The sequence below is a fragment of the Myotis myotis genome, unplaced genomic scaffold (genome assembly GCF_014108235.1).
Source record: "Myotis myotis isolate mMyoMyo1 unplaced genomic scaffold, mMyoMyo1.p scaffold_m19_p_30, whole genome shotgun sequence".
NCBI lineage: Eukaryota > Metazoa > Chordata > Mammalia > Chiroptera > Vespertilionidae > Myotis > Myotis myotis.
Genome location: NW_023416336.1, coordinates 2,780,168 through 2,795,396, shown reverse-complemented (window position 1 = coordinate 2,795,396; position 15,229 = coordinate 2,780,168). Strand labels below are relative to the sequence as shown.

The 15,229-nt window shown below is 43.9% G+C and overlaps 1 protein-coding gene across 8 annotated transcripts in view; it reads right to left on the bottom strand.

Annotated features, from left to right (window-relative positions):
- KANSL3 (KAT8 regulatory NSL complex subunit 3) overlaps positions 1-14,608 on the bottom strand; it is a 38,760-nt gene extending 24,152 nt beyond the window's left edge. For 2 of the 8 annotated variants that reach the window (XM_036302192.1, XM_036302195.1), the window contains exons 1-4: positions 14,504-14,608; positions 13,358-13,622; positions 9,973-10,143; positions 52-142 (exon numbers count right to left, since the gene is read on the bottom strand). In XM_036302192.1, the coding sequence (XP_036158085.1) occupies positions 52-142; positions 9,973-10,143; positions 13,358-13,572 (477 nt within the window). In that variant the 5' untranslated portion in view covers positions 13,573-13,622; positions 14,504-14,608. Of the gene's footprint in view, positions 1-51; positions 143-7,246; positions 7,310-9,972; positions 10,182-13,169; positions 13,321-13,357; positions 13,623-13,736; positions 14,178-14,503 lie in introns of those variants that run through there. The other 6 variants (XM_036302193.1, XM_036302194.1, XM_036302199.1 and 3 more) reach the window with 6 other exon arrangements.
- Between the last annotated feature and the right edge of the window lie 621 nt (positions 14,609-15,229).

Below are 15,229 nucleotides of genomic sequence, written 5' to 3'. Positions count from 1 at the left end.
TCAGCAATGGGGTGGGGGGCACACACTGTGGACAGCTTTCTGGAGTCTCACCCCTTCGTTGGCCAAGCGGGCAAGCCGGTCAGACTGCAGCGCTTTGAGGATCTTGTTGAATAGCTTGTTCTGGGCCATTGTCCAGCCCGTTCTGTAGGGAAAACCCCAAGGAATTAAAGTCAAACCCTGGGAGCACTCCCCATGCATGTACACTGCACAAGGACATGCCATGTCTTTTGTTCCCACTGTGGAACAGCATACCTTGAGTAGCTTAGTCTAAGACCGTGGAGCTAAAGCACAAGACTGAGATTCTGGTCCCAGTCCTGCCAACAAGCCACCTCAGCATACACTTGTATTGATATATACACTACAAGTCAAAATCAGTCACAGTGAAGTCTTTCTACTGCTAGCCAAGCTAACTATTTACTTAGTGGCTAAAATAATCCATGAGTAAATAAAAGCATGGCTCCATTGCACAAACATATTTGAATTTCACAATGTTAATATTTCACACAAAGAGGCAGACAAGATGAGCAAGCGTTTTAGTTACCAGAACCTCAGACTGCGATAGCAGCCTATTTAAATCAGATTCAGGAGCAGAAATGTAACAAGCGAAGTGGCTATTCTCCCACCTCTCTCCCTTTTCACCATATTTCTGTATGTCACTCAGTTAACAAATTTACTTCTGAATGCCTGTTCCATGTGAGTCAACACTGCGCCATCTTAGCACAGACACAGGCACACTTCTACCCTGCTGGGGATGGCGGGATGTGCCCTCCTCCGACTCAGCTGGCACACTTAGAAACCCTGCAATTAGAAACCCATCCCACTGCCCTGTCCCCACCTGTCATACCCTGCACAGTGAAATGGAGCTTACTAAAGTCCCCCTCCATCCCACTCATGTCAATCGTTATTACTCTGAGACCCCAACTCTGGGCAGTAATCTTCCTAAAGACATTGAGAGAAAGCTAATAGAAGATACTCAATATTTGTTTACCAAATCTCCCAGCCATAAATCAAACTGGTGGTAAGATTACCTTAAAAAAGCGTTTTAAAGTAGGTGCCAGATTCAAGAGAACCTGGAATGAAACCAAGGTAGCAGTTCAAACCAGTGGGGATAAAGGAAGTAGGGCCAAGACGAGAGTAACCATCTAGAAAAGAAATGCTGCCCTGTTGCTGTGGTTCATAACTGAGTATCCACCTGCGAACCAGGAGGTCAGGGTTCGATTCCCGGTCAGGGCACATGCCGGGGTTGTGGGCTTGATCCCCAGTAGGGAGTGTGCAGGAGGCAGCTGATTGAGTCTCTCTCATCACTGATGTTTCTATCTCTCTCTCCCTCTCCCTTCCTCTCTGAAATCAATAAAAATACATTTTTTAAAAAGGCATCCTGGACTCGTACAAAAATAAATTTCAAGTGGAATAAAAAGTTAAATATAAAAAAAATAAAGTTACCAAAGTACTAGACGAAATAGTGATATCTATCTATCTTAAAATACGTAAGGCCTTAAGTATGACTTAAAACCTAGAAGCTACAAAAGGGAGAAAGATAACTATAACTACATAAGTATTTTAAACTTCTGTAAAGGAGAAAAATGGTGTATCATAAACATAGTCAAAACACCTGCCACTTAATTAGAAAACTGTGGTACATATACACAATGGAATACTATGCTGCGGTAAAAAAAAGGGAACTCTTGCCTTTTGCAACAGCATGGATGGAACTGGAGAGCATTATGCTAAGTGAAATAAGCCAGTCAGAGAAAGATAAATACCACATGATCTCACTCATTTGTGGATTATAGAGAACAACATAGACTGATGAAAAGGGACAGACTCAAAGACTGAGAAACAGCAATCAGGCTATCAATCCCCAGAAGGAAAGTAGGGGAGGGCGGGGGTAAGGGGAAGAGATCAACCGAAGGACTTGTATACATGTATATAAGCCATACCAATGGACATGGACAACAGGGGGATGGTAGCATGAGTGTGTGTGGGGGGGAGGTTGGGGGTTAATGGGGGGGATGAGGACACATTTGTAATACCTTAACTAATAATAAAAAAAAAAAAAAAAAAAAAAAAAAAAAAAAAAAAAAATTGTGATTATTATTCTAAAGTAAAATTTTAAAAATACAAGAACTGGTGGCTGTTGCGCTCCGTGACTGTGAGCAGTAATAGACCTTTCACAAGATGCCTCACCTGGACAGCCAGCTGCTGTGTGGACTGCCCCCCTCGTCCCCGTCCCCCCTCCCCCCTGCCCCCGGCCTGGATTCCTCCATCGTCTAACAGTGATGGCAAACCTATGACATGCTTGTCAGAGGTGACACGCGAACTCATTTTTTGGTTGATTTTTCTTTGTTAAATAGCATTTAATTATATAAAATAAATATCAAAAATAAAAAAAAATAAAAAAAAACACCTGCCACTTCATTAAAGTAGAAAAAGCCACTAGAAAATCAAGAAAAAGACAACATACTCGAAACAATGGATAAAGAACATGAAAAGGTAGTTCACAAAAAAGTAGTCAATCCTGTTCAAAATCAAATATGCAAATTAAAATAATAAAATATTATTTTTCAGTTATCAAATGGGTAAAAATTAAGTTTAATACTACTCTGTGTTGTGGAGGGTGTAAGAAGATAGGTGTCTCCTTACTTTGCTGATGGAAATATAAATTAGTACAACCTTTGGAAAGTCAATTTGGAATATTAATTTTGGAAAGAAATCAATCAAAAAACCTAAGTCAGCCTTGACTGGTTTGGCTCAGTGATGAGTGTCGGCCTGCAGACTGAAGGGTCCCAGGTTCAATTCCAGTCAAGGGTATGTACCTTGGTTGTGGGCACATCCCCAGTAGGGGTTGTGCAGGAGGCAGCTGATCGATGTTTCTCTCTCATCGATGTTTCTAACTCTCTATCCCTCTCCCTTCCTCTAGGTAAAAAAATCAATAACATATATTAAAAAAAAACACACAAACCTAAGTCAGATCATGTCACTCTGCTCAAAGCCCTTCAGTGGCTACATATCAACCTGTTAAAAGCTGAAGTCATTGCCATAGGCTGTCTGGATCCTACTCACTGCCTCCCAAGTCCCAACTCTCTGAATATCAAACTACAACAAAACCCAACTGGATTTTGATGAAGTAGCAGGAATAAGCCACATCATCATCCACGACTGCCCCTGACTTCTGTGGCTTCACCACACTGCCCCCCCCCCCCACCCCCGCCACAACCCAATTCTGCATGCTCCCACATCACGGCTGGGCCCCAGTTGTCCATTCCCTCCCTGGAACAATGGCTCCTTTTCTACCTCCTTCAGGTCATTGCTCAGATGTCAACCTCTACTGTGGCTTTCCTGACTAATCCCTATTTATAAAACAGCCAATACCGCTTCCCTAGCCCCCTTCCAGCCATATCATCATCTCGCATTCTACCCGTTTTATTTCTTTCTTTAGTCCGTCTCCCTCTGCTGAATGTAGAGGCCAAGATGGCAGGGACTTTTGTTGATTTTGTTGAAGTGCTAGATCTCCAGCACATAAAACAGTATCTGACCCATAGCAGGGACTTGACATCTGCTGACTACACAGATAAACTGTGTGTACAGGACATTCCATGCCGTTAACAGCTGGGCACAAACTCAAACCCTTACCCTCCTTACCACACTGAGCCCTTGGGGACTGAGCAGAAGACACTGAATCATGAGTTAGGTACAACTAACTCGAGCCTTCCACCGTACCAGGGTGGTCAAACAATTCCAACACCTCTTACTTTACAGCAAACCAGCATCCTTCCCATCACAACCCACCATGAAGGTACCCTATTTTCTATAGCTCATTTCTCTAAGAATACCAATAACATGGCCCAGTCACCATGAAGGGGGAGGATAAATTATCCTTTGTAATTCACTTTGTACAACTGTCTCACTGTCCTTGGAAAGAGTAAATACCCTCTATAAAGGAGGAAAATATGGTTCAACTTCTTTTCCTTCTGCAAATAAAATCTCACCTATGTTTTACAACTGACCCGTTACACAGTCCAGGAGAACACTAACTCAGAGCCGCGACTCTAACCAGCTCTGCAGTGAAGAGCGAGATGTGTGCCTCAGTCTCCTTGACTGTAAAATAAGCATGGATCTCTAAGGTTCCTCTAGCAATAAAAACTCAGATGAGCTATGATTACAGATGGAAGCAAAAGTTGAAGGAAAGCAGCTCAAGTCCATGATCACAGAATTCTTTAGGAGCTTTGCTTGCTCCAATAAATCCCTTCTCAACCTCCAAACCTCCCCACTTTGTAACACGCTTGTGGGGACCAGAAGCAGTCTTGGGTTCCTGAGAATTGTCCTTTTTCTTATTTTCCAATAGTTCTCCTGGCTTATTTCTGTGACTTCATCAGGATCCAGTAAGGTTTGGTTGTAGTTTTATATTCAGAGATTTTAGATTTGGGAGGCAGGGAGTGGAAGCTTCAATGTAAGTGTTGGGACTCCGCACACCCTGAATCCAAGAAGGCTATGGGAACAGCTGGTTCACATTCTTAGCAGCATTGCTCTCATGTATAGGGAGTCTCGAGTGGGCTCGGGGATCTGGTGGTGGGGGAGAAAGGATGCTCACAAGCAGTTTGAAAAACTCTCTGGAGATAGTGGGTCTATTTCCACATTAACACACCTCTTTGTTTTTACTGGCTGGTTTTGCCCTACTGGTGGGCATTTAGGTTGTGTCCCTTTAACTGATCTTATGAACAGCTGCAGTGTCCACCCCTCCGTTCCCCCAATACACACATCTATCTCCAACTTTATATGGCTGTGTATCTCTGAAGGATAAAATTTCTTGAGGTGGAAATGAAAGATCAAAGGCTGTATGCATTAAAATTTTCAAATTTCTAGTTCTGTGAAAATACGGGTAAAGAACCTATGACATCATGGAAGCATTATTAAACTGCAGCCTTATCCCCAGCAATACTGTTCATTTATAGATTAGACAACAACACAATTTCTTCATGTTTAACAATCTCTTAAGCTTTCCTAAAGTCTACTGATCATGTTGCAAGGACAGTGAATGAGGCATAATTTATGAGGCACCAACAAGCATTTCCAAAATTATCCTGTTATTCCATAACAGGATGCTTTCTCTATTTGTTTTTTTTTTTTACTCTATATTTATTCTGAAACCCAAAATGATGACAGCAAGGAAAATGATGTGAACAAAATGGGAAGGGGGTTAGAAAGCTATTTAGAAGTTACTCCTACATTGAAGTTACATCAATGACAGCTACAATTAAGTTAAAAAACCACAATGTTGGGAGTCTAAATTCCCTGAAAAAGTTCTTAGGATTGTTGCTGGATATACAAAAAGTGACTCCAAGAATTGAAATATGTTCTCTATATTTTGTCAGCTTTGTGGAAGGCTGGAAAATTTAGTGGGCAGGAAAAAAAAGATCTAACCTAAGATTAAGATAAAAAGCATGCAAAAGATATAATTAAGGAAAAATTTAAAAACAGGAGACAGAATTTTAAATACAAGTCTAAACAGTCAAATAGCTGATGGGAACTACAGTGAGTCAACCAGTCCCTCCCCCTAAACCTATTCCATTTTCACAAGTGCAGAAACACCTAGTCTTCATTTCTTAGATGAGATCAGATAATCTCATGGTCCCCATGCTCTGATCCTCAATGACGTGACCTCTGGATCATCTTATCCAAAGCAGCCAAAAAGTCACATTGGTCCTAGACCAATTTTCAAAGGTAATTATTCTTTCTCTGATACCAGGAGAAAGGAAGGAAAGAATGAAGGGGAGGGAGAGATTGGGAGGGAGGAAGAGGTTAGGGGGGAGTGAGTAAAGGAGAGAGGGGAAATAATCAACACAAAGATCTTGGACTCAAAATTTCAAACATTGATTAGAGCAAATTTAGAAAAGGAGAATGGTTTTCTTTTGGCTGAATTCAGAGAAGTTTTGATTTCTAAGATAAGACAACCTGCTTTAGGACACTAGACTCTTTTACTGAAATACTGGAAATGTCCTAAAATCCATTTGAGCAATGCTGAGACATATCATGTATCGAGTATTTTATTGAATATCTTTTAAAAGCTGTGCATCTAATTAAACTCGACATTTGAGAAACATTTTTTGGGGGGGGGGAAAGCCAGTCCAACTTCTTCAGGACAACATTACTACCCCAACAAAATGTAAATCATTTTCAAAGTTCTTCAAGTCACAGAACTTTGGCATGCAGACACAGGAGGTCCGCAAACTTTTTCTATAATGGACTGGATAGTACATATTTGCTTCTGTGAGCCAGATGGTCTGTGACAACTATTCAATTCTGCAGTCGTAATGCAAAAGCAGCCACGGACAATACCTAAAAGAGTGGGCATGACTGTGGTCCAATAAAACTGCTTATAGACACTGACATTTGAATTTCATGTGTCTTCTTCTTTTTAAAAAAAAAAAAAATATTTTTATTGATTTCAGAAAGGAAGGGAAAGGGAGAGAGAGACAGAAATATCAATAATGAGAGAGAATCATTGATCAGCTGCCTCCTGAACACCCTCTACTGGGGATCAAGCCCGCAACCCAGGCATGTGCCCTTGACCGGAATCAAACCTGGGACTCTTCAGTCCGCAGGCTGGTGCTCTATCCAGAGGCAAACCAGCTTAGGCTCATGTGTCTTCTTTTGATTTTTTTAACCACTTAAAAATGTGAAAACTATTCTTAGTTCAAGGCTATGTAAAAACAATCACTAGGCTCCAGGTGGTGCCTGGGCACTGGCTTGCTCACTCTCATCTAGACAATTCAATCAGTCAGAGAAGATTTTTAAGCTGTTTCACAAAATATCAGGCATTACTACAGAAAGTCAGAGTCAGTTGGGGAGCTTCATTTTCTATACACAGTAAGTTATCTAAACGTAGTTACTACTGAAATAATTCAAGAGGGGAACCCAGGGCACTAACAAAGAAAATTAAGTTTCTGAGTCCATTGAAAGATCTCTGAAGAAAAACAAATTTCTGGTCCTATAGACCATGAGTTTTTGATATGGGAAACTGTAATTTTACATTATTTTATACAACAAGAAAAGAATCAGCAATTTAACAATCAAGTCAAGGGAAAGAGTGGCAACAAGTTTTATACTCAGAGTAGAGGGAACTAACTGCAAGCTCCAAACAGGTTACTAATCCAGAGTTTGGGAACAAGGTCAGAGTTCAGTGGCCTCCGAAAGTGAAGCAAGTATCATCAAATAATAAAATTAGCTGTGTGCAAAAGTGACCTACCTGAAGAGATGGTTTGTAAGCCTGTTGCTAATGAGAAGGACGCCTCCAAAATTTCATCAGACACTAAAAAAACAAATAATCTGAGATAAACTGAGCGCTAATTAACCATATCAATCTATGGTAATGTCATAACAGAAGGATGGAGGTCCCCATGGAGAAAGACAAGCCAAAGATAAGAATCTGTCAGTGTTTTTCTGCAGGGCAGGTGAAGGTGTGCCCTGGCCTAATCAGGGAGCCCTTCTTGCTTTGAGGAAAGATGGGTGCATCCAGCTACCTTGTTGAAGGAGGAGTCCTCCAGGGCAGACTCTGTACTTGCCATCCACTCTGGAATAGAAGGGCTTCCCAGACTCTCCTGAGAATCGATGCTCTGGCCAGGCCACTCCAGTGTCTCACCTGCCTTACAGATGTAGCTGTCCTTGTAAATTAAGAAACTGGTATTCATATGTATTACTAAGTGTCTGATGATTTTGGTAAGTATAAAAAGTCCCCCCAATCTCTCGATCATGTCCATGGTGAACTGATAAAAAACTTCACGCAGTTCTCCCATGCAGTTTCTGAAACTGCACACTGAGGACACCACAAAGGGATACCTAACCATGAGGGGGTCACCTTGATCAGCTACTGACTGCCCTTAAGAAGCAGGTAGAATACTTGAGAACATTGGGCTCTGGAGGTGGACTGTCTACTATGAACAAATTCCTGCTCCATCACTTCCTAAGATTTTTTAATCATCCTGAGCTGTTTCTCCATCCTGTAAAATAGAGATGAAGAAGGGATATACCTTTAAGAGTTGCTGTGAGGAGTAAGAGATCATGGACATGAAGTTCTTGGCACAATGCCTGGCACCCAGAAAGTACTTGACAAACAACAGGTGTTTTTTTGTTGTTGTTACTACCACTGTCGCTATTTTTTATTATTAACTGTAACAACAATGATAACCATTTTGATGAATTCATTGACTCTGGGAATATTCCAGCAGTTGACCTTCACTCACAGCAGAGTTTTCCTCTGTATCTGAAGCTTTGGAGAGCATTTTCCCCTTCTTAGGGCACAACATTCATTCCAGTTCAAGATCCTAAACAACTTATTCACAAGCTCTTCAAATTGCAGAGCTGCTCCTCCTTTAACAGCTCCCACCTTGATCACAGGGCACACCTGCTCAACCTCATTCCCAACTTCAGACCAGACTCATGACAGTTGCCTCAAACTTCCTATCCTTTTTCCTACAGAGTGTCCTTTTTCTCTTTCATGGTTATAAAATAAGATCTCTCCAACATTATGGCAAGTGTACCAGCTACCAGCTCCTGTGTAAGGATTTTAATATTCCCTTACATATGGCAGATAGAGAGCCACCAGGGAAATGCAAATTAAAACCACAACTGGCTGTCACTTCACAACCTCTAGAATGGTCATAATAAAGAAAAAGACAGATAATAAAGGTTGGCAAAGATGTAGAGAAATTAGAACTCTCTTACACTGCTGGTGGGAACGTAAAATGCTGTAGTCCCTTTGAAAACCAGTTTAGAAAGCCCCCAAAACTTAAATATGAAGCAATCATATGACCCAGCCATTCCACTTCTAGGTAAATATGCAAGAGAACTGAAAACATAGGGCCACACAAAAACAAGTACATAAATATTCAAAGCAGCATATTCATAGCAGCCAGAAAGTGTTAGCAACCCAAATATTCACTAACAGATGAATGGATAAACAAAATGTGGTACAACCATACAATGAAATATCATTTGGCAATAAAAAGGAATGAAGTACTGATTCATGCTACAATACGCATGAACCTCAAAAATATTCTGAGAGAAGCCAGACACAAAAGCCACATATTGTATGATTCCATTTATATAAAATGTTCAGAATTGGCAAACTTAGAGAGACAGAAAGGAAATTAGTGGTTACCAGAGGTTGGAGGGGTTGGGAGGAAATGGGAAGTGACTTTAATGGATATGAAGTTTCTTTTTAGGGTGCTGAAAATGTTCATCAAAGTGATTGTGATGATGAATATACTAAAATGTACACATTAAATAGGTGAGTTATATGGTATGTAAATTTTATCTTCATAAGGTTGTTATGCAATAAGCAAAAGATAAATGTTTGCCAAAAGAACAATGACAAATGACCTGGAGAGGAGTGTGGAGTCCCTGGGTCAGTAAGAACCATGGTAATAAGACAGGCAATTCATGAAAATGGGCTGAAGTATTCCCTCAAAACCAGACTGCAAATATGTATTTAACAGGCACTCAAGTCAAACATCTGTTAGCTTTTCATGTGACTCCAAAACATTTTCATGACCTAGCTACAGACCTTATAAAACAGTATCCTACAAATATACATTTATTTAATGTTTTGGGTGGTTGTTTTTTTGGAGTCTGGGAAACTCCCATATCAGATCTTATACTACATAAGCTACAGAGTTAGTATAACTATCAAATTTAATTTATTCATTTATTTGATAAACATTTATCATATGCCTACTATATGCCAGGCAGTGTCCTAAGTGTCAGGAATGCAAAGATGGCTGGGATGCAAGCCTTCCTCTCAAAGAGCTCACTGCACACAGTGAGCTGAGACTTACAATGCAGAGTTAGAAGAACATGTGTGTGGCTGCAAATGAAGTAAGTGCCTAATAAATGTGTTTCAATGCAGATGATGATACAAAACATTTACAGGGCAGTGAGCATCAACCCTGCCAGTCTTCCTGCAGAGTAGCCTACCTGTTGACATGCTCCTCCCAGTCCTCTGGTGGGGGAGGGGCGTCTGCATCAGTCCTGGCGAAGATGACATGCCGTTCACACTCATTCATCACGCTGCGTGCCTTCTGATTGTCGTAGAGTGGCATGGGGGTGGATGTGACTGTCTCCACATCTATTGGGACGTCTGACTCGCTGTAAACAGGTGAGAAGATAGGACCAGGCCACATGTACTGTATACAACACAGATGTTTAACAATCATCTGGTTGCCAAAAATATCTCTTTAATATAATCAGCTTTAAAATATGCACAAGCACATTATATCCACAAGAAAATTATGGTTCAAAGTCATCTTTCCCACACTTGTCAAGTCTCTGCCCTCTGACACACTCTGATGTGCTAGGGGACGTTAAGTCATTTTTAAATGACTATATGCAAAAAATAAAAAAATAGTTATTTTTTAAAAAAGACAAATATATTCCATAAGCAAATAGTTGAATGCCTATATGTGCTTTCCAATACAACTATAGGCCACATGAAACTATTTAAAGAAAAATTACACAGCGTTAAAAATTCAGTTTCTCAGTCAGACTAACCACATTTCAAGTGTGCAACAGACATATATAGCTGGTGGCTACCATATCGGATGCACAGGTATTGAGCATTTCTATCACTGCAGAAAGTTCTGTGGGACGGTACTGATCTGAGTTTTAACTATTCATACAAACTCTCCCCTTCACTAGCAAGTCAACTGGTAGAAACTATATGCTGTGAAAGCCCATGATTGTCTAAGACAGATCACTTGGAAAGTAGACACCTCAGCTATTTAACTCACTGTGAAAAGGTCCTAGAACAGAAACAAATAGAAATGAACATCTGAAGAATCTTTCATATTTTATTTTTATATTTATATGTGTGTGTGTATATATATACACATATATATAATTTAAGATACTCTTTTTTTCAGTTTTCTTGTACTTTATTGAAGTGTCCTCTTTTTTTTTAATTGATTTCAGAGAGGAAGGGAGAGGAAGAGAGAGACAGAAACATCAATGATGAGAGAGAATCATTGATCGGCTGCCTCCTGCACACCCCATACCGGGGATCGAACCCACAACCCAGGCATGTGCCCTGACTGGGAATCGAACCGTGACCTCCTGGTTCATAGGTCAACACTAAATCACTCAGCTATGCAGGCTGGACTGAAGAATCCTTCATATTTTAAAATGTTAATGAAATCCTAGTACCATAGGGTCCCTCACTGCACCGTCACCTCAAATACTATGCCAATGAAACTGGTCTGTGGTTGTCTACCAAACATCACTTTCACTTTCTGACGTTGATGTTTTACTGCATGCATTCCCAATGGCTGGGATAATTACACCATTCTGAAATGAAGAGAAATCATGTGCAGCTAGATGGGGTGGCGGGTGAAAGAGCTGATTATCTTCTATGGACCAGGCACTTAGACATGTGTGCCTCATAAAGAACTCTTGATTCCATCATTCCTACATATCCTCCCTGAGCTTTCCCCAACTCAGGGCACCACCCAGCTGCTCAAGCCAGAAATCTAAAAGTCATCCTAGTATCACCTTAGGCCTTAACCCTGGTTCCTTTCCAATTCAGCACAGCAGGTCCTGTCGACTCTACCTACAAAATAAATCTCAAAGCCATCCATTTTTCTCCATCTGTACTATTGCTGCCCCTATCCAAATTATCATGACCTCTTGCCCCCTCTACTGCAATGGCTTCCTAGCAAAAATTCAGTGACCTTTTAAAAATATAAATCCAACTTCTCCCCTAGCTCCCACTTACATCCCCATTGCAACCATACTTCAGACACAATGGCCTAAAATGAGTTCACAGAACATGCCAAACTCCCACTTTCAAGGGCTATATATATGGAGACGGTTTATAAGAGGAAATAATTTTCTAAGGACTGAAATAGCCAAGTCTACAGAACCGCACTTTTAAAAAATACAAGATACAAACACGGGAGTTCCAATGTTAGCAAGAAGCTATTACATAACTAGAAAACAGAGGTAAAAATTTCAATTCTACATAAAGGAGCTCACGAGTTATGCCCCAAGCCAGAGGCATCAAGATTATGCTGAAAAATTCCCTAAAGTCAGAGATCCTGTGCCCCGTACAACAAAAAAAGCCAACAAAATGGTGCCATCCTTAGGAAATGAAATAAAAACCACTATTCTGTATGTGTTTAAAACACATATCATAGTAACTCTAGCTCATTAAGGCTCAATGGGGGATCTAAAGAAACAAAATATAAGATCTCTATTCCCCAACAAACCTAAAACCTGTGCTAGAGGAAAGATTAGACATTAGATCAGATTAAAACAAACAAACAAAGCACTGACTGCCGGGTAGCTCAGTTGGTCACAGCATTGTCCTAAAGTGCCAAGGTTGCTGGTTTGGTCAGGGCACTCACAAAAATCAACCAATGGATGCAATAAGTGGAATCAATGTTTCTCTCTCTCCCTTCCCCTCCCCTCTAAAACCAATAAATAAAATTAAAAACAACAACAACAAAAAACCTCCTCCCCAAACAGTTTATAAGATTACGAAGGGTGTGATTTGGTCATCAAAACAGATCAACAAATCTTAAAATATAGTTAGAACACCTTAAAGCTCAAAAGAATTGCTAAATAGGTTTATTTAAGCCAAATGTAACTATATCACCTATTACATACTAAATTTATGAAAAAAATGTCTGCCCTAGCTGGATTGGCTCAGTGGATAGAGCATCGGTCCGGGTTCGATTCCGGTCAAGGGCACATCCCCAGGAGGGGGCATGCAGGAGAAAGCCCATCAATAATTCTCTCTCATCACTGATGTTCCTCTCTCTCCCTTTCCCTTCCTCTCTGAAATCAATAAAAATATATTTTAAAAAATTCCTTATCCTGTAATTAGTCCAGCTGAAAATACGACCAGACCTAAGAAGGGTTTAGATCACCCATGGGTGACAGTTCTGAAACAAGCTAAGGGAGAAAGCAAGGTCTTGGGAACAGACTCCTGCTAAACGTTTTGGGTGAAGCCAGGAAAAGTTTATTGCTGCCAGTGTCGGGGCAAGCCAGCACACTGGGCTAAAGGAATGAGTCTAATCCTGTGTGGCAGTTTTTAAGTCAACTGCCTTTCAGTCTATTCTTCATCCGTTAAATAATCCTCTTCCATTTCCTCTTTCCATACAAGTCCTAGTACCTACATGGAACAGGCTGTTTACTTTCTCTGGAACATCTTGCTTTCCTGGCAGATGTCTTGAATGCCGATGTCCATACAGGCCTGATATCCGAGCACCCCCGCCCCAACCCCCCCAGTAAAGTCCTCTTTAATCCATCTGACCACTGCCCAGCGAGGGCCACCGCAGCCCTTCCGAGAGGAGCCCAAACTCACATGGTACTTTCATGCTGCCTCCGGGGAGTAACAAAGAGCATGCGCGTGGGCCGGGCACTACTGGCATCTGGGTGGGCACTCCAGGGCTTGGCATAGCTATGATCCAGAAAGACCAGGTCCAGCTCCCGTTCGTGCACCGAAAGCTGGAAGAGCAGGGAGGTGCCCATGCGCCGCGCCGAAGACTGGAAGTCCCTCTCCACGCCCCGGTGGGCCATGTCCGGGGAGGGGCGGCCGGTCAGAGAGCAGCCGTCTGCATGCCGGCCACCTGCGGCGGAAAGCGTGTCAGTGCGAACAGGCCACCCTCTCCCAACCAGGAGCATCCCGCAGGCTCCCGGCTTTTGTCACACCGAGACGCCCGGGCCCTGCGCTCCCGCACCACCTCGGGGAGGCTCCTGGGTCCCACTCCGCCCTCGGGAGGCTCCGGCACCGCGAGGCTCCGCGCAGTCTCCGTGCGCCGGAGGCCGGGGCGGCGCGGGCGCACAGCTCCCTCCGGCAGACGCGGACTTGCTCGGCCGGCGCCTCCGCTCGGAAGGGCCGAAGGCTGCGGCAAACAGCACGGTCACGGGGGTTCGTTCTCCCTGAGCCACGGAGGGTCCTGCTGCCCCTCGCCGTCCCGAGCTCCCGGGCACCCGCTCCAGCGGGGCAGGCGGCACGGGCCTCAGGGAGGCCTGAAGTCTGCTTTACGTTAAGTAAAAGTTTTGCAACAACTTCCTAATACGATGGCGTTTTTAAACGAACAAATGAGGGCTCCCTCGCGAAGCCCGTAACAAAATGCCACCCCAGGAGGACCTCGTCCATACCCGGGTGGGCGGGCCCCGCAAACCGCCCGGGACCGCGGCCGCCCCCGGGGTCTCGCCCCGGAACCTCCAAACCCCCCGTGCAAGTAGGCGGGGCTTATCGCTCGCACTTCGCCGGTGAAGACGCCGGTGCCGAGGCGAGGGAGCGACTAGGCCAAGGGGACCGAGAGTTCGCGAGGCGGCGCCGCCTCGCACCCGTCCGACCCGGTGGCCCAACACGACCGGCCGCCCCGGCCCGGGATCCAGCCCCGGGTCCCCGAATGCCAGGGAGCCCCGAGGCCCTCGCTGGGCCCCCGCCTGCCCCGCCCCGGGCCGCGACCCCCAAGGCCCGCCACGCCAGCGGTCCTACCTCCCTCACCCGCAATCCGCGGGCCGCGCGCTAGGCCCGGGCGGCTCCCAGGGCGCGTGCGCGTTACCGCCCCCAAGCTCGGCTCTCCGGGCTCCGAGCAAAACGCGGAAACGGATTATAGCCTGAAAGGGAGGATCGGGAGGCGTGAAAACCCGGAGTGGATAACTGTGCGCCACAAAGGCGGGGAGCGGAGAGCCTGCAAGGCGCGGATCTCCGGATCGGATCTCCGAGGCAGGTCAGCGCCCAGTCCTGGATCCGCCGCCTGCGTTTTCAGTGGGAGCTCCAGGGCCAAGGAGGATGCTGGCTCTTGCAGCCCCAATCCTACTGCCCGCACCCCAGGTCCCTTCGCCCCTCACCACTGCCAGAGCAGGCCCCCTGCATGTCCTTGTCAGGAATGTTACTCTTAAGAAACAACCATGCCTTGCCGGTGTGGCTCAGTGGTTGAGCATTGACCTATGAACCAGGAGGTCACGGTTCCCTTCACCGTCAGGGCACATGCCTGGGTTGTGGGCTCCATCCCCAGTGGGGCGTGCAGGAGGCAGCCGATCAAAGATGCTTTCTCATCACTGAGGTTTTTATCTCTCTCTTCCTCTCCTTTCCTCTCTGAAACCAATTTAAAAATATGTTTTTAAAAAGAAGAAAATGCCGAAACCGGTTTGGCTCGGTGGATAGAGCGTCGGCCTGCAGACTGAAAGGTCCCAGGTTCGATTCCGGTCAAGGGCATGT